This window comes from Elephas maximus, chromosome 23 (genome assembly GCF_024166365.1).
Source record: "Elephas maximus indicus isolate mEleMax1 chromosome 23, mEleMax1 primary haplotype, whole genome shotgun sequence".
In the NCBI taxonomy this organism is placed as follows: Eukaryota; Metazoa; Chordata; class Mammalia; order Proboscidea; family Elephantidae; genus Elephas; species Elephas maximus.
This window is the reverse complement of record NC_064841.1, coordinates 19,452,311-19,471,267: the sequence shown is the minus strand read 5'-3', so window position 1 is coordinate 19,471,267 and position 18,957 is coordinate 19,452,311. Positions and strand designations below refer to the sequence as shown.

Genomic DNA, 18,957 nt, shown 5'->3' with positions numbered 1-18,957 from the left:
GCATCGGGCATATCTGCTGCAAAAGATCTCTTTCAAGTATTAAAAAGCAAAGATGTCACCTTGAGGACTAAGGTGTGCCTGACCAAAAAAAAAAAAAAATGCCATGGTATTTTCAGTCACCTCATATGCGAATGTTTGGTGGGTAAATTTGAACAATAGTCTTATTAACTGGTCTTCCTTGTAGGCGTATGGATACTATCCTACCTCGTATGGAATAAAAAAGACCGAAGAGTTGATGCTTTTGAATTATGGAGTTGGTGAAGAATATTTAATATATAATGGACTTCCAGAAGAATGAACAAATCTGCCTTTGAAGAAGTACAGCCAGAATGCTCCTTGGAAATGAGGATGGCGAGACTTAGTCTTACATACTTTGGACGTGTTATCAGTATGGGACCAGTCCCTGGAGAAAGACATATGCTTGGTAAAGCCGAGGGGCAGTGAAAAAGACAAAGACCCTCAATGAGATGGATTGACCACAATGGGTTCAAACATAGCAACAGTTGTGAGGATGGCACAGGACTAGGCAGTATTTCATTCTGTTGTACATAGGGTCACTATGAGTCAGAGCCAACTCGATGGCACCTTAAGAACAACCATATGAGTCGGAATCAACTCAACGGCATGTAACAACAACAATCCTAGGTATACTAGGACTGACAATTTTCCTACATTATCTCGTGAAGTTCTCACAACAGTCCTATGAAGTATCTCCATTTTACAAATGAGGAATGAGTGATAGATGGAATGATTAAAATGCTCTAAGATGGTAAAGAGGTGAGGAAGAAGCCCCATGTTTTGTAACTTAATAGAAGTAAAAAGTCTGTCCTGAAGTTCAGAAAACAAAAAATATGCAAATGAGGGTGGTTCTAAATACGATGCAAGGCAATTTAGAGCGTGATTAAGCCATTTGGTGGAATGAAAGACTCAAGAATCCAGTTTGTCTGGATGCAAGGAATGTTGTCCTTGAAATGACCGTTGAGCCACTAAGAAAGAATACTAATATTTGCACAAACTTGATTCAGACGTGAACGATATCCTTATAGTCAAAATAATATATATCTAGTGTATTGGTTTTTAACCCTGAGGACTTGACCTATAGGCAAAACACAGAAGATTTAATTTTGGTTACATATTAAAACGCAAATGTTTGTCAACCTCAACAAAGCAAAAGTTGAGATAAATCTGAGGGAAGTTAGTGGAAGAAAAATGAAAACAAAAATGAAAAACAGTAAGGATATTAACATTCTTTTTTGTTCAAAATGGAAACATTTAAATGCCTCTGAGCCCCAGTTCCTCATCTTCAAAATGAGACCTAATGTCTTACCTAATGGAGTTTTTGTGAGGATTAATTAACGTACGTAGATTACCTAATATCTGGTAGGTACCTTCTCCCCCTCAGAAAACAAACCCATTACCATTGATTCTGACTCATGGTGACTCCAGGTGTTACAGAGTAGAATTGTTCCATAGGGTTTTCTTGGCTGTAATCTTTATGGAAGCGGATTGCAAGGCCCTTCTTCCATAGCACCACTGGGTGGGTTTGAACCACCGACCTTTAGGTCAGTAAAAAAAAAAAAAAATTTTTTTTTTTTAGTCGAGTGCAAATCATTTGTACCATCCAGGGACCTGATAGGTGCCCAACTAACTGTAGTAGTGATGGAGGGGAGTAAGGAGAGGTAGGCTTGAGGATAGAGAGAAGTAAATCTGTCCCCACTTATGAGGAAAAATCCTCGACTTGAAGGTCTGTAAACCGCCTCTCCTGCGAACGCTGTTACTGCCCAGGGGGCAAAGTGGTGAGTCTGGGTGTTGAAAGGAGAGAGACAGTGCATTCCCCATAGGATATGAATGACAGGACGGCACTCAAGGTGTCCTTATCTCATTTTACAGTTGAAGGAGTTAAAACTCTGTGAGGCCTACTGGCTGCATAGGACCAGCCAGGATGTGGCTAAGCCAGGGCTGAAACCCAGGAACTGGGATTCTAGATTCCATTATCTGCCACAGAGCCAAGTGGCACAATGAATCTAAAATACTGGGTGAATTCCTGGTGTATGCTCTGTAAACATTTCTAATGAATAGACTCCTAGGTTTAATTAAGAGGAAAATAGATTAATTGTTTCTCCCAACAGCTGCAAATTATTTACATTGTATTTGTGTTGGTGGCTAATAAAAGAGCAGAGGAGTGTGGGGACAGCCCAGGGTGGCTGTAATTCTTCCCAGGTCCATAATGAAGCACGAGTCTGAATGTCAAAATGTGAGCAAGGATGAGCTGCTGCCCCATTCAGAGCTGAAGCCAGCAGAGCTGCTCCCTGCCCTGGGCCTGATGCATTCTGCAGAATGGTTCCCAAGGCCAAGGCCTGAGAATAGCATACTTCCTTGTCCCACTAAACTGCCTCTCAGTCCATGGTTGCTGTGAAATGGAGAAGTAATAAAATGGTGGCCCAGCCTGAGGCTACCACCAATCCTGGCCATTATTGACCTTTTGAAGGATGATGGGGTGGGATGGGAACAAGAGCCACCAGAACAGAGCTGTTTTCAAGTCTATAAATCCTTGCTTTGCCAAATTTTTTTTTTTGCCATGGCTATTGAAAAAAGGTTTTATATATGCATGTGTGGGTGTGCATTTTAGATATCATGAAGTGTGAAAGGGGTCTTAATAATTACTATTCATAATGGTCTTGGGAAAGTCACACCTTGTAAGAAGCAGATTCTTCATCATTTTCATAAGGATCACACCCACCTGATGGGGTTGCTGTGGGGATCCTTATGTATGAGATGGCACCTTTTAAACTGTGAATTGAGGTGTGAGGTTTAGCATCAGGACACCTTTGGTTATTCTAGGGCTCTCTCTAACCTGTTATTTTGACTCTATAGCACCTGCTCTGCACCTAGACCTTTATGGGGGAATAAAAAGAATAAACTAAGGAGCTCAGGATTAAATGATTGGATTAATATCTTAGATCACTTTTTAATGCCTGTGTGGGAGATGGAATGGTAGTTGTCGCCGTTAGTCCTTTGGACTAATCTTTCCCTTGTGTCTTGAGTTTTCTTCATTCTCCCATGCTCCATATGCAAGACCAGTGAAGTATCTTATATGGTCACTCAGAAACTTTTAAGACCCCAGATGCAGCTCATCAAAGTGGAATGTAGAACATTTTCTTTATAAACTATGTTATGCCAGTTGAGCTAGATGTTCCCCAAGATCATGGTCCCCAGCCCTCAGCCCAGTAACTCACTCCTTCAGGGAGTTTGGATGTGTCTATGGAGCTTCTATGACCTTGCCTTGGTCAAATTGTGCTGGCTTCCCCAGTATTGTGTACTGTCTTACCTTTCACCAAAGTTACCACTTATCTATTGTCTGTTTAGTGTTTTTCTCTCCCCACCCTTCTCTGCCCTCATAACCATCAAAGATTGTTTTTCTTTTTTTTTTTAATTAATTTTTTATTAAGCTTCAAGTGAACATTTACCATTCCAATCAGTCTGTCACATGTAGGTTTACATACATCATACTCCCTTCTCCCACTTGCTCTCCCCCTATTGAGTCAGCCCTTTCAGTCTCTCGTTTTGTGCCAATTTTGCCATCTTCCCTCTCTCTCTATCTTCCCATCCCCCCTCCGGTCAAGAGCTGCCAACACACTCTCCAGTGTCCACCTAATTTAATTGGCTCACTCTTCATCAGCATTTCTCTCCCCCCCGCTGACCAGTCCTTTTCATGCCTGATGAGTTGTCTTTGGGGATGGTTCCTGTCCTGTGCCATCAGAAGTTCTGGGGAGCATTGTCTCTGGGATTCCTCTAGTCGCATTCATATCATTAGGTATGGTCTTTTTATGAGAATTTGGGGTCTGTATCCCACTGGTCTCCTGCTCCCTCAGGGGTTCTCTGTTGTGCTCCCTAGCAGGGCAGACATCGATTGTGGCCGGGCACCAACTAGTTCTTCTGGTCTCAGGATAATGTAGGTCTCTGGTTCATGTGGCCCTTTCTGTCTCTTGGGTTCTTAGTTGTCGTGTGGCCTTGGTGTTCTTCCTTTGCCTTTGCTCCAGGTGGGTTGAGACCAATTGATGTATCTTAGATGGCCGCTTGTTGGCATTTAGGACCCCAGGCGCCACAATTCAAAGTGGGATGCAGAATGTTTTCATAATAGAATTATTTTGCCTGTTGACTTAGAAGTCTCCTCAAACCATGTTCCCCAGACCCCAGCCCCTGCTCCGCTGACCTTTGAAGCTTTCATTTTATCCCGGAAACCTCTTTGCTTTTAGTCCAGTCCAATTAGGCTGACCTTCCTTGTATTGTGTGTTGTCTTTCCCTTCACCCAAAGCAGTTCTTATCTACTGATTGATCAATAAAAAACTCTCTCCCTCCCTCCCTCCCCCCTTTGTAACCACAAAAGTATGTGTTCTCCGTTTTTTCTGTTTCTCAAGATCTTATAATAGTGGTCTTATACAATATTTGTCCTTTTGCCTCTGACTCATTTCGCTCAGCATAATGTCTTCCAGATTCCTCCATGTTATGAAATGTTTCAGAGATTCGTCACTGTTCTTTATTGATGCGTAGTATTCCACTGTGTGAATATACCACAATTTATTTACCCATTCATCCGTTGATGGACATCTTGGTTGCTTCCAGCTTTTTGCTATTGTAAACAGAGCTGCAATAAACATGGGTGTGCATATGTCTGTTTGTGTGAAGGCTCTTGTATCTCTAGGGTATATTCCGAGGAGTGGGATTTCTGGGTTGTATGGTAGTTCTATTTCTAACTGTTTAAGATAACGCCAGATGGATTTCCAAAGTGGTTGTACCATTTTACATTCCCACCAGCAGTGTATGAGAGTTCCAATCTCTCCGCAGCCTCTCCAACATTTATTATTTTGTGTTTTTTGGATTAATGCCAGCCTTGCTGGTGTGAGATGGAATCTCATCATAGTTTTAATTTGCATTTCTCTAATGGCTAATGATTGGGAGCATTTTCTCATGTATCTGTTGGCTGCCTGAATATCTTCTTTGGTGAAATGTGTGTTCATATCCTTTGCCCACTTCTTGATTGGGTTGCTTGTCTTTTTGTGGTTGAGTTTTGACAGAATCATGTAGATTTTAGAGATCAGGCGCTGGTCTGAGATGTCATAGCTGAATATTCTTTCCCAGTCTGTAGGTAGTCTTTTTACTGTTTTGGTGAAGTCTTTAGATGAGCATAGGTGTTTGATTTTTAGGAGCTCCCAGTTATCGGGTTTCTCTTCATCATTTTTGGTAATGTTTTGTATTCTGTTTATGCCCTGTATTAGGGCTCCTAGGGTTGTCCCTATTTTTTCTTCCATGATCTTTATCGTTTTAGTCTTTATGTTTAGGTCTTTGATCCACTTGGAGTTAGTTTTTGTGCATGGTGTGAGGTATGGGTCCTGTTTCATTCTTTTCCAAATGGATATCCAGTTATGCCAGCACCATTTGTTAAAAAGACTATCATTTCCCCAATTGACTGACACTGGTCCTTTTTCAAATATCAGCTGCTCTTACATGGATGGATTTACATCTGGGTTCTCAATTCTGTTCCATTGGTCTATGTGCCTGTTGTTGTACCAATACCAGGCTGTTTTGACTACTGTAGCTGTATAACAGGTTCTGAAATCAGGTAGAGTGATGCCTCCCACTTTCTTCTTCTTTTTCAGTAATGCTTTGCTTATCCGGGGGTTCTTTCCCTTCCATATGAAATTAGTGATTTGTTTCTCTATCCCCTTAAAATATGGCATTGGAATTTGGATCGGAAGTGCGTTAAATGTATAGATGGCTTTTGGTAGAATAGATATTTTTACTATGTTAAGTCTTCCTATCCATGAGCAGGGTATGTTCTTCCACTTAAGTATGTCCTTTTGAATTTCTTGTAGCAGAGTTTTATAGTTTTCTTTGTATAGGTCTTTTACATCCTTGGTAAGATTTATTCCTAAGTATTTTATCTTCTTGGGGGCTACTGTGAATGGCATTGATTTGGTGATTTCCTCTTCGGTGTTCTTTTTGTTGATGTAGAGGAATCCAAGTGATTTTTGTATGTTTATTTTATAACCTGAGACTCTGCCAAACTCTTCTATTAGTTTCAGTAGTTTTCTGGAGGATTCCTTAGGGTTTTCCATGTATACGATCATGTCATCTGCAAACAGTTATAGCTTTACTTCCTCCTTGCCAATCCGGATACCCTTTATTTCTTTGTCTAGCCTAATTGCCCTGGCTAGGACTTCAAGTACGATGTTGAATAAGAGTGGTGATAAAGGGCATCCTTGTCTGGTTCCCGTTCTCAGGGGAAATGCTTTCAGGTTCTCTCCATTTGGAGTGATATTGGCTGTTGGCTTTGCATAGATGCCCTTTATTATGTTGAGGAATTTTCCTTTAATTCCTATTTTGTTAAGAGTTTTTATCATAAATGGGTGTGTTGAACTTTGTCAAATGCCTTTCCTGCATCAATTGATAAGATCATGTGGTTTTTATCTTTTGTTTTATTTATGTGATGGATTACATTAATGGTTTTTCTGATATTAAACCAGCCTTGCATACCTGGTATAAATCCCACTTGATCATGGTGAATTATTTTTTTGATGTGTTGTTGGATTCTATTGGCTAGAATTTTGTTGAGGATTTTTGCATCTATGTTCATGAGGGCTATAGGTCTAAAATTTTCTTTTTTTGTAATGTCTTTACCTGGTTTTGGTATCAGGGAGATGGTAGCTTCATAGAATGAGTTGGGTAGTATTCTGTCTTGTTCTATGCTTTAAAATACCTTCAGTAGTAGTGGTGTTAAGTCTTCTCTGAAGGTTTGGTAGAACTCTGCAGTGAAGCCGTCTGGGCCAGGGCTTTTTTTTGTTGGAAGTTTTTTGATTACCGTTTCAATCTCTTTTTTTGTTATGTGTCTATTTAGTTGTTCTACTTCTGAATGTGTTAGTTTAGGTAGGTAGTATTTTTTTAAGAATTTATCCATTTCTTCTAGGTTTTCAAATTTGTTAGAGTACAATTTTACGTAGTAATCTGAAATGATTCTTTTAATTTCATTTGACTCTGTTGTGATGTGGTCCTTCTCGTTTCTTATTTGGGTTATTTGTTTCCTTTCCTGTATTTCTTTAGTCAGTCTAGCCAATGGTTTATCAATTTTGTTAATTTTTTCAAAGAACCAGCTTTTGGCTTTGTTAATTCTTTCAATTGTTTTTCTGTTCTCTAATTCATTTAGTTCAGCTCTAATTTTTATTATTTGTTTTCTTCTGGTGCCTGATGGGTTCTTTTGTTGCTCACTTTCTATTTGTTCGAGTTGTCGGGACAGTTCTCTGATTTTGGCTCTTTCTTCTTTTTGTATGTGTGCATTTATCGATCTAAATTGGCCTCTGAGCACTGCTTTTGCTGTGTCCCAGAGGTTTTGATAGGAAGTATTTTCATTCTTGTTGCTTTCTAAGAATTTCCTTATTCCCTCCTTGATGTCTTCTATAACCCAGTCTTTTTTCAGGAGGGTATTGTTCATTTTCCAAGTATTTGATTTCTTTTCCCTAGTTTTTCTGTTATTGATTTTTAGCTTCATTGCCTTGTGGTCTGAGAAGATGCTTTATAATATTTCGATGTTTTGGATTCTACCAAGATTTGTTTTGTGACCTAATATGTGGTCTATTCTAGAGAATGTTCCATGTGCACTAGAAAAAAAAGTATATTTTGCAGCAGTTGGGTGGAGAGTTCTGTATAAGTCTATGAGGTCAAGTTGGTTGATTGTTGTAAGTAGGTCTTCCGTGTCTCTATTGAGCTTCTTAGTGGATGTCCTGTCCTTCTCCGAAAGTGGTGTGTTGAAGTCCCCTACTATAAATGTGGAGGTGTCTATCTTGCTTTTCAATTCTGTTAAAATTTGATTTATGTATCGCAGCCCTGTCATTGGGTGCGTAAATATTTAATATGGTTATATCTTCCTGATCAATTGTCCCTTTTATCATTATATAGTGTCCTTCTTTATCCTTTGTGGCGGATTTAAGTCTAAAGTCTATTTTGTCAGAAATTAATATTGCTACTCCTCTTCTTTTTTGCTTATTATTTGCTTGATATATTTTTTTCCATCCTTTGAGTTTTAGTTTGTTTGTGTGTCTAAGTCTAAGGTGTGTCTCTTGTAGGCAGCATATAGATGGATCGTGTTTCTTTATCCAGTCTGTGACTCTCTGTCTCTTTATTGGTGCATTTAGTCCATTTACATTCAGCGTAATTATAGATAAATAAGTTTTTAGTGCTGTCATTTTGATGCCTTTTCATGTGTGTTGTTGGCCTTTTCATTTTTCCACATACTTTTTTGTGCTGAGACGTTTTTCTTAGTAGATTGTGAGATCCTCATTTTCATAATGTTTAACTTTATGTTTGTTGAGTCGTTACGTTTTTCTTGAGTTATGGAAATGATATTCCTTTTTGTGGTTACCTTATTATTTACCCCTATTTTTCTAAGTAAAAACCTAACTTGTATTGTTCTATATCGCCTTGTATCACTCTCCATCTGGCAGTTCAGTGCCTCCTATATTTAGTCCCTTTTTTGATTATTGTGATCGTTTATCTATTGATTTCCATGATTTCCTGTTATGTGTATTATTTTGTTTATTTATTTATTTTTTAGAATTAATCTTACTTTGTTTGTTTTTGTGCTTTCCCTATTTGAGTTGCGTTGATATCAGGACGTTCTGTTTTGGGACCTTGTATCGTGCTGGTACCTGATATTATTGGTCAACAGGCCAAACAATCTCCTTTAGCATTTCTTGCAGTCTTGGTTTAGTTTTTGCAAATTCTCTAAACTTGTGTTTATCTGTAAATATCTTAATTTCACCTTCATATTTCAGAGAGAGTTGTGCTGGATATATGATCCTTGGTTGGCAGTTTTTCTCCTTCAGTGCTCTGTATACGTCGTCCCATTCCCTTCTTGCTTGCATGGTTTCTGCTGAGTAGTCTGAACTTATTCTTATTGATTCTCCCTTGAAGGAAACCTTTCTTTTCTCCCTGGCTGCTTTTAAAATTTTCTGTTTGTCTTTGGTTTTGGCAAGTTTGATGATAATATGTCTTGGTGTTTTTCTTTTTGGATCAATCTTAAATGGGGTTCGATGAGCATCTTGGATAGATATCCTTTCGTCTTTCATGATGTCAGGGAAGTTTTGTGTCAGGAGTTCTTCAGCTATCTTCTCTGTGTTTTCTGTCCCCCCTCCCTGTTCTGGGACTCCAATCACTCGCAAGTTATCCTTCTTGATAGAGTCCCACATGATTCTTAGGGTTTCTTCATTTTTTTTAATTCTTTTATCTGATTTTTTTTCAGCTATGTTGGAGTTGATTCCCTGGTCCTCCAGAAGTCCCAGTCTACATTCTAATTGCTCGAGTCTGCTCCTCTGACTTCCTATTTTGTTATCTAATTCTGTAATTTTGTTGTTAATCTTTTGGATTTCTACATGCTGTCTCTCTATGGATTCTTGCAACTTATTAATTTTTCCACTATGTTCTTGAATAACCTTTTTGAGTTCTTCAACAGTTTTATCAGTGTGTTCCTTGGCTTTTTCTGCAGTTATCCTAATTTCATTTGTGATATCTTTAAGCATTCTGTAAATTAGTTTTTTATATTCTGTATCTGATAATTCCAGGATTGTATCTTCATTTGGGAAAGATTTTGATTCTTTTGTTTGGGGGGTTGGAGAAGCTGTCATGGTCTGTTTCTTTATGTGGTTTGATATGGACTGCTGTCTCCGAGCCATCAGTGGGAAACTAGATTTTCCAGGTAATCAGCTAAAAAAAATGCAGTCAGATCCCTATCTGAATTCTCCTTCTGGCTCAGGGTATTCGGATGTGAATGGAGCCGCCTGGGGAGGGTGGGGGAGGGATCAGAGAGCTAGGCGTGTAGCACCACAGAATATAGAGCTGATCCCCGCGTTCACGCTCCGCCCCCGTCTGCCAGAATCCCGGCAGGACGGCTCCCCGGTGGAGACGCTACTCTCCCCACTCCAAGATCAGTCACTTCCTCTGGGGGATTTCTCCCTCTGGTGTGCCGCACCGCTCGCGCAAACTGAGTGGGCGTGGCCCTCACGAACAGCTGGGCCCGCCCCCGGGGTCTATTCAGGGGAATGCGCTCACACCCCGCCTGCTCTCTCCAAGATCCCAGCGGGATGGCTCCCTGGCTGGGACGCTGCTCTTCCCGCTCCAAGACCAGTCACTTCCTCCCGGGGGTTTCTCCCTCCGGTGCACCGCACTGCTCGCGCGAACTGGGTGGGCGTGGCCCTCACGGACAGCTGGGCCCGCCCCCGGGGTCTATTCAGGGGAATGCGCTCACACCCCGCCCGCTCTCGCCAAGATCCCAGCGGGACAGCTCGCCAGCTGGGACGCTGCTCTCCCCGCTCCGAGACCAGTTACTTCCTCCCGGGGATTTCTCCCTTCGGTGCGCTGCACTGCTCAAGCGAACTGGGTGGACGGGGCCCTCACGAACGTCTGGGTGCCCCCCCGGGATCACTTTAGGGAAATATAGGTAATCCCCACGCTCGCGCCTCGCCTACCTCCCGCCAAACTCCCGGCGGGATGGCTCCCCGGCTGGGACGCTGCTCTCCCCACTCCAAGATCAGTCACTGCCTCCCAGGTGTTTCTCCCACCGGCTGCACCGCTATGCCACCCGCGCCAACCAGCTAGACTTCCTCCCGGGATGGGTTCGGGGTGGGGGTAGGGCTGGGCCCCTTGTCTGTGCCGTCTGCCCCCCTGGGCTCTGCCCCAGCCCGGGCTCCGAAGGTCACCTGCCTGGTACGCTGGCTCTTAGTTCTGAAAACGATCGCTGTCTGCCCGTATTTGTTCGTTCTCCGTCTCTAAGTCTGTGTTTGTTGTTCAGAGTTCGTAGATTGTCATATATGTGATCGATTCACTAGTTTTTCCGAGTCTTTGTTGCAAGAGGGATCCGCGGTAGAGTCCACCTAGTCCGCCATCTTGGCCCCGCCTCCAGATTGTTTCTTTTTGTGTGTAAACCTTTTCAGGAGTTTTTACGGTAGTGGCTTCACATAATATTTGCCCTTTTGTGATGGACATATTTCACTCAGCGTAATGCCCTCCAGATTCAACAGTGTTGTGAGATGCTTTACAAATTCATCGTTGTTCTTTATCGTTGCATGGTATTCCATCATGTGTATGAGCCATAGTTTTTCTATTCTTCTGCCAACGGGCACTTAGGTTCTTTCCATCTTTTTGCTATTGTGAATAATGCGGCAATGAACTTGGGTGTGCATGTGTCTTTTCATGTGACAGCTCTCATTTCTCTAGGATATATTCCTAGGAGTGGGATTGCTAGATCATATGGTATTTCTACTTCTAGCTTTCTAAGGAAGCACCATATTGTTTTCTGAAATGGTTATACCATTTTATATTCCCACCAGCAGTGCGTAAGAGTCCCAGTCTCCCTGCAGCCTCTCCAACATTTGTTATTTTCTGGGTTTTTTTTTTTTTTGATTCATACCAGTAACATCAGGTTGTTGAGATGGTATATTATTGTGGCTTTGATTTGCATTTCTCTGATAGCTAGTGATCTCGAGCATTTCCTTATGTGTCTGTTAGCCACCTGAGTGTCTTCTTTGGTGAAGTCTCTGTTCATATCCTTTGACCATTTTTTAATTGAGGATTATTTGTCTTTTTGTTGTAGAAGTGTTGGATTTTCCTGTAGATTTTAGAGATTAGACCATTGTAGGATTTGTAATACCCCCCAATTTTTTTCCTAATCCGTAGGTTCTCTTTTTACTCTTTTTGGTGAAGCCTTTTGATGAGCTTAAGTGTTTAATTTTTAGAAGACCCCAGTTACCTGGCTTATCTTCTGATGTTTGTGTATTTTTAGTTATGATTTGTATCCTGTTTATGCCTGTTTATATCCTGTTTATGCCTCTAACACTGATCCTATTTTTTCTTCTGTGATCTGTATAGTTTTTGGTTTTATATTTAGGTCTTTGATCCATTTTGAGTTAGTTTTTGTGTATGGTGTGAGGTATGGGTCCTATTTTATTTTTTTGCAGATGGACATCTAGTTTCGCCAGCACCATTTGTTAAAAAGACTGTCTTTTCCCCATTTGACGGTCTTTGGGGCCTTGTTGAAGATCAGGTAACCACAGGTGGGCAGATTCACATCTGAGTTCTCAATTCTGTTCCATTGGTCAATGTATCTGTCGTACCAGTACCAGGCTGTTTTTGACTATCATAGCTTTATAGTAGGTTCTAAGGTCAGGTAGTGTGTCCTCCTACTTTATTCTTCTTCTTCAATAGTGCTTTACTTATTGGGGGCCTCTTGCTTTTCCACATAAAGTTAATGATTAGTTTTTCCATCTCTTTAAAGAATGCTGTTGGTATTTGGATTGGGATCGCATTATATTTGTAGATTGCTTTGGGTAGAATTGACATTTTCACAGTGTTGGTTCTACCTGTTCATGAGCATGATGTTTTTCCATTTATGTAGGTCTGTTTTCGTTTCTTGCAGTAGTGTTTTGTAATTTTCTTTGCATAGGTCTTTCACATCCCCGGTTAGATTTATCCCTAAGTATTTTTTTTAATGGCCTATTATAACCCAGTAACCAGTTATATATGGTATTATTTTCCTGATTTCCTTTTTGTAGTTCTTTTTATTGGTGTATAGGAATCCAACTAATTTTTACATGTGTATCTTGTGTCCTGCTACTTGGCTGAATCTGTTAGTTCTAATAGTTTTCTCATGGAGTTAGATAGTCTTTAAATTATCAGAAAATAGTCAAATATATATATACATGCACATATATGTGTGTATGTGTTGTCAGGTGCCCTCGAGTTGTTTTCAACTCATAGTGACCCCATGTGACAGAGCAGAACTACCCCATTTGTTTCCTAGGCTGTAATCTTTATGGGAGCTGAATGTTTTTATCTCTCATGTGTATATATATATATATATATATATATATATATATATATATATATATGTACACCCATGGTTCTTAGATGAAAACCTATGTAAGAGACACACATAACTGTAAAAACATACCATGCTCATGGATAGGTAGACCGAAGATTGTAAAAACATCAATTCTACCCAAAGCAATCTATAAATACATTGCATATATATATGTATACATATATACACACACACACCCATGTGCATGTAGATACATGTATGTATATAAAATGCAGTGACAGCTCCTAATGATGGATTAGATTAAATCCCAGCACATTATCTGCTAGTCTGTTACTCGATAATGGACTTTAACTCTGAAACAGTGACATCTATTAATGGATTGTAGTATGTGAGAATTAAAGTTTTTGATAAATTTCCAATAACATCTATCTACATTGGGCATCTAGGAATATAAATCATGAGCTTTTGGTGAGGTAATGACTCATGGTCTTGAGAAAACACCTGTGTTTGAGTCTCAGTGTGCCCCTGACCTTATGAGTGCCTCGCGCGAGTAGTTGAACCTTCCTGAACTACTCTGGAGCTTCCCTGGTTGTAAAATGGAACTAATATGCTCTGTATCTGCCATGGGGATCTTGGATGAGAGCCTATGATTTGGAAAATACAGTATTAATAGTATTATTTTGAATTAGTTATTCAAGTGATGATATTAGAAGTCAATCTTTTTGTTCGTTGTGTTTTTTCTCCTGTTTTCTAGTCAACAAGCACAAGCCCTGGATCGAGACTTCGTATCATGGAGTCATAACTGAGAACAACGACACAGTCATTTTGGATCCACCCCTTGTAGCCCTGGATAAAGATGCACCAGTCCCTTTTGCGGGTAAGATGATAGCTTAGTATACTTGAGCTGGGCTTACTTTGGAGACATGTTGGGAAACCTTCATGAAGCTGAAGCTAGGGCTTTATAGTATTGTAAGCACCCATGTATCTCATAGATGAGTTTGTATGTGACAGCTGTGTGCCTCTTCTTATTCTGGTGTGGCTTCTTTATCTCCTTATGATTTTTCTCCTTGGCATCGCCTCCAATACAAGACACTTTTATCTTCTACTTCTGAGGGATATTAAGTTGCTGAAATGGCCCCTGGAGTTGGAGAAGTTGGGCCAGTAAGATTCTGAAGGGATTTCCCCCTAGAAAGATGACTCATCTATATGAGAAATTGTGTGGTCCGCTGTCCCTACTGCGCACATGTCAGGGGCAGGTAGAGACTTGTAGCTTGGTAGATTAGCAAGAAAAAATGGGGGGAAGAAAAAAGGACCAGGAAAAATTTCCCAAGAGTAGGATAGGGTTCAGCCCTTGAGCTTCTATGGAGGTGTGGCTTTTGGAGGAGGAATCCAAAGGGCAGTGGCATTCTGTTCTCTGCAGCTTGTGGCTAGAGAGCCTTCTCACTGTCATAAGGACCGCCACCATCTTCTCCTCTGGTTTCCTGGAAGGGCCAGGCACCGGGAGGGCTGTGTGAAGGATATGGATATGTCACATGTTTCCGTAGATGTTGGCAAAGGCAGGGGGAAGAGAGATTGGACAAAGGATTTTTGAAGATGCTTGGATCATGAGTAATATTGTTAACATTTTATAACTGTCAGGAGAAAGACAGGAAATTTAATGAAAGTTTTCAAGATTTCTAGAAGATTACTTTATGATAGATGGGTGCCAGGCTGAGGTTTTCACCATAATGAAGTCTATTTTTTCTGACAGTTTGTCTGCTACATTATGAGCTACTTGGGCAGAAAAAAACTGGCTCTTTTGAACATCTAAGAGATAAGCCCTGTGAAGGCCCATATTTCATTACATAATATTATAAAGTAAGGAGCGAAGGGGTAGGTTAAATGGGAGAAATTCAGCCTTATGTGAAGATAAACCCATAAGCATTCTTGCAGAGCGTGGGGAGATACTCTCAGCTCTCAGAAGAAGGCTTTATCTTTATTTTCTGTAGAATGATAACCACTAACTATGACTTCCCGTGGTGTTTAAAGTTGGGGAATCTTCGTACATTTTCCAACCATCCTCAGAGGTCCCAGCTCAGCCATACTCCACTTGGAAGGGTAAATCCTATGCTGTCTTTTCGGCAAAGGATTAGGTATCTTCCTGAAGCCTAGAAACACTCCAGTCCCTGCCTTTATTTGACATACCCAACACAGTACTGGGATCTATTGGCAAGCCTTAGCAACCCCCTGGAAATGAGATTTTTTAAACAAATACTGGAAAAAATATTTGGGTCATGGAAATGTTTGGCTTGGCATGCACCGTGTGCTTAAAAAAATAGAGTCAACATTTAGAAATTGGGAGATTTAGCATAAAAATGTAGGATTCTGGTTTATCTTGATGCATCAGATCTGAAATGCATAGCTGAGTTATGCCTTCTCCTGTTAGACTGAGCTTGTGCTCCCAGCTTCCCTCAGCCTCTTCCTTCGCTCACAGCTGGTGTGCAAAGGTCCTTCCACCAAGCCAGGGCCCCTCACACACCTTTCCTTTCAAATGTGTGGCTCCTCTTTAAAACATAACGGAGAAAATCAATGACAAGTTAAATGGGAAGTAAATGGATGCCATTAAGTCATTTCAGTGTAGTGAGACTAGCACTTGAAAAGCTGAGAGATATGTCAGATTACTTATTATGCCTGCCCTTAATGTGGCCTTCTTCTCATCTAGTGGTGAAAAAGGAAACTGAAGTCATTGAATAAGCTGATCTATTTTTTTTAGTAAAGTTATAAGCTCTCTACTGTCCAGGGAGGCCAGAATAGAAACAACCCATTTCAGGCAGGTCTGGTATTTGAAAATTTGGATTTACAAAAGATGATTTACTTTCCTGGGTTGTAGGACTGAAAGACAATTAATAGCATCACCTAAAGATTCGCCACAGGATTTCTATCGACGACTGTAAACACATCCAATGTATTTAAACTGGAATTTGCAGTCTGGCCATCACAAGTGCCTACAGGTTTTTTGGAAGCTAAGGTTTGCTTCTAAACTAAGCCCAGAGTAGTTACTTCCATCCGAAGACAATTTCTATACTCTTCCTGATATTCGCAGGTGCATTAAAAAAAAAAAAAAAGGTTAGCTTAATACATCAAAATATAATCTTCCAAGCTCTTGAGAGTAAAAAATAAAAGTGCTTTTCAGAATGGTCAAAGCTATTTTTCTCAGTGTTATTTATGATGATCTCTAAGACAGGACAGCGGCACCAGCCATCCATCCATGCCGCGGGCACTTATTTTAAAACATTTCTCTTTAAAAGAAAATACTGAAGATTTATTTCAGATCCCTATCATTCTCATAAAATTGAAAAATTCATATCTGCCAGTTCCATTCTAAAAGGCAATGGAAGCTTTTAGCACCACCACCCCCCCCCGCCCGCCCCCTGCCCTTATCAACTACTCTTGAATCCTGTGACAGCTTTTCTACCCCTTTCTCCAAAAAACCAAACCCTGTGCCATTGAGTTGATTCTGACTCATCAACTCTACAGGACAGAGTAGAACTGCCCCATAGAGTTCCCAAGGAGCGCCTGGCGGTTTATTTCCAGTTCAGCCCAGGAGGTGAGCTATAGGCTTGTAGGAAGACAGTTCCATCCATAACATTTTTTTCTCTGTTTGGTTTCTCTTGCTCCTCCCCCATTTTAAAACTTTTAGAGGAATTATTTCCTACACTTAGATTCTGCTAGGATATCATTCAGAAATCATATGTGATTTCAAGTACATTTTTATTGAAATAAAAGTCATGATCGTATTCCATATACAAATGCCAAATCCAGAGAGAAAAATATAGCTTTCATTGTATATCTTCTGATTATGACAGTGATAAGTGTTTATTGTAGAAAATGTAGAGAATATAGCAAAGCAGAAAGGAGAACTTACAAAGTATGTATTTTTCTACCCTCGGAGAAAGCCTCTGCTAACATTTTAGTGTACTTCCTTCCAGTCATTTTTCTATTCTTTTTTCTTCAAAAATTTTGAGCATATTCAATGCTATAATTTAATTTTCCCATAAATGAATGAAAATAACCCATTGCATTAAATATTCTTCTGCAGTTGATTAAATGGCTGTGTAATTTTTCATTCAATGGATGGTTCTCTAACATTCTTTTATTGATGGACAACTTATTTCCAATCCTTTTATTATAATATGTGTCCGCATTTCAGATTCCATCTTTTGGATGGGTTTCCAGGATGGGGATTAATTAGTCAAAGATATGACCATTTTAAATTTCCTAAAACATGCTAAATGGCTTCTCAGAAACATTGTATGAGTTTGTGCCACCAGCCATACCACAGGAGTCCCTCATTCCCTGGCCCCCGTATGGCTCAGCCCAGTGGTATGATTTCAGGGCAATATGGAAGTGTAGGTGATTACACTGTCTTCATCTATAAAATAATGTAAGTTGTCCAGGGCTGTTGTTTTGATTAAATTGAGAGAATGTGAAGCGTTGTGCTTGGGTTCGATATAGTAGAAGCTTAATAAATTCGAGTTCCCTTTTTCAGACCTTCCTCCTTACCTGTTTCATAAGTGAGATAACTAATTCACAGAGAGTCCAAGCAGTTTCCCCAGGATCCCAGCAGCAATGGGGCTGGGCCGAGCCATTTGCTCAGACTTTCTTTTCCCTGTGACATTGCCTTTTCGTCCTTGCCCCACTTAATTAGTGAAGCTGGTGACTCTCAGTCAATGAACCTCTCTCAGACAGACCTCAGTCAAGTCCATCAGACTTAACTCAATTCTCAATCCAGTGTCTGAACCCTGTAGACATGACCTTCTTAGAGAATCAGATACAGACCAATCCTTGAGTAATAATGAAAATCCTGTCTATTGCATGGCAAAAAATGATAATGAAAGCAAGCTGGGCACACTGTGAACTTATTAATTTCTACTTGAGTCCCACTGAGGCTTGTTAGGAGACTGTGGAGACTTTTAAATTTGAAAGAAATTAGATTGCCTTTCAGAGATAATAGAAATGCTCATTTCTCTACATTGGGCCAGTGTGGACTTGTCTTTTATAAGGACAGGGCTTCAGAGAATGATCAGGCATAATTGGCTGGCTTCTCAGGCTGGGTGACTCTCTGAAGACTTCCCAGAAAATTGCCTGGGATGTGATCTGGCCTGATCTGATTAGCTGGTTACTGTGCTGGTTGTGGCATGGGACGTCATCTCCTCCATGGTTAACTCTGTCGTCCCTATTCTGCTCAATGCCTGCCCATCTGTCTGCTTCCTTGTCTTTCAACCTGCTCAGGTCCTAGTTCATGCTCAAGTCTGATAGTTGCCCCATGGCAGAGACCTTCTCAGGAGGCTTGCTTAGCCATGATGTCATCTGGTAAGAATGTAATGCAGAGGTTGTGAATGGTCACAGGCTCTGAGCTCTGCCACTTACTAGCTGAGTGATCTCAGGTAAGTTACTTAACCCCTCTGAGCAGTAGTTCCCTCATATTTAAAATGGTGATAATCACAGTACCTACTTCTAGGGTTATTATGTGAATTAATTAAGATATTAATACAAAGTGTCTAGAACCATTTCTAGCAGCCAGTAACCTAAAAACCGGTTGCCCTTGAGTCGATTCCAACTCGTAGCGACCCTATAGGACAGAGTAGGTTTCCAACCTACTGCTGACCTTTTGGTTAGCAGCCGAAGAAGCCAATAAATCATGGCTCTGATAATCATAGTAAAGGTAATAGTGATAGTAATCTTAATTCTTATCATCAATAACCCATAAGTGTTCTATTCATTTTAGGTTATGATAATGTAATTATAATCTGTAATAATGATGTTAAGAAAAGTTGCAAAGTTAAGTTTGGAGTTTGTTCTAAAGGCTTGATGCAATCACCCACTTGTACCATCAAGCTACCTTCCCTCGATTGTTTGGTTATACTGTAGTATGGAGATACTCAGTTAAATAATGCAGGTGAAAATGCTTTGTGAATTGCACTGCACTATAAATATTAGCTAGTTGAAGAGAAGCTTTCTTACATTCTAGGTATTACTTCTCATGGAGTAACTGGAGCCCTGGTGGCACAGTGGTTTAGAGCTACAGCTGCTAACCAAAAGGTCAGTAGTTT

At 40.4% G+C, this 18,957-nt stretch overlaps 1 protein-coding gene across 1 annotated transcript in view; it reads left to right on the top strand.

Annotated features, from left to right (window-relative positions):
- CLSTN2 (calsyntenin 2) overlaps nt 1-18,957 on the top strand; it is a 712,394-nt gene that overhangs the window by 274,306 nt on the left and 419,131 nt on the right. The window contains exon 2 of the mRNA XM_049867339.1: nt 13,620-13,742. Within this exon, the coding sequence (XP_049723296.1) occupies nt 13,620-13,742 (123 nt within the window). The remainder of the gene's footprint in view (nt 1-13,619; nt 13,743-18,957) is intronic.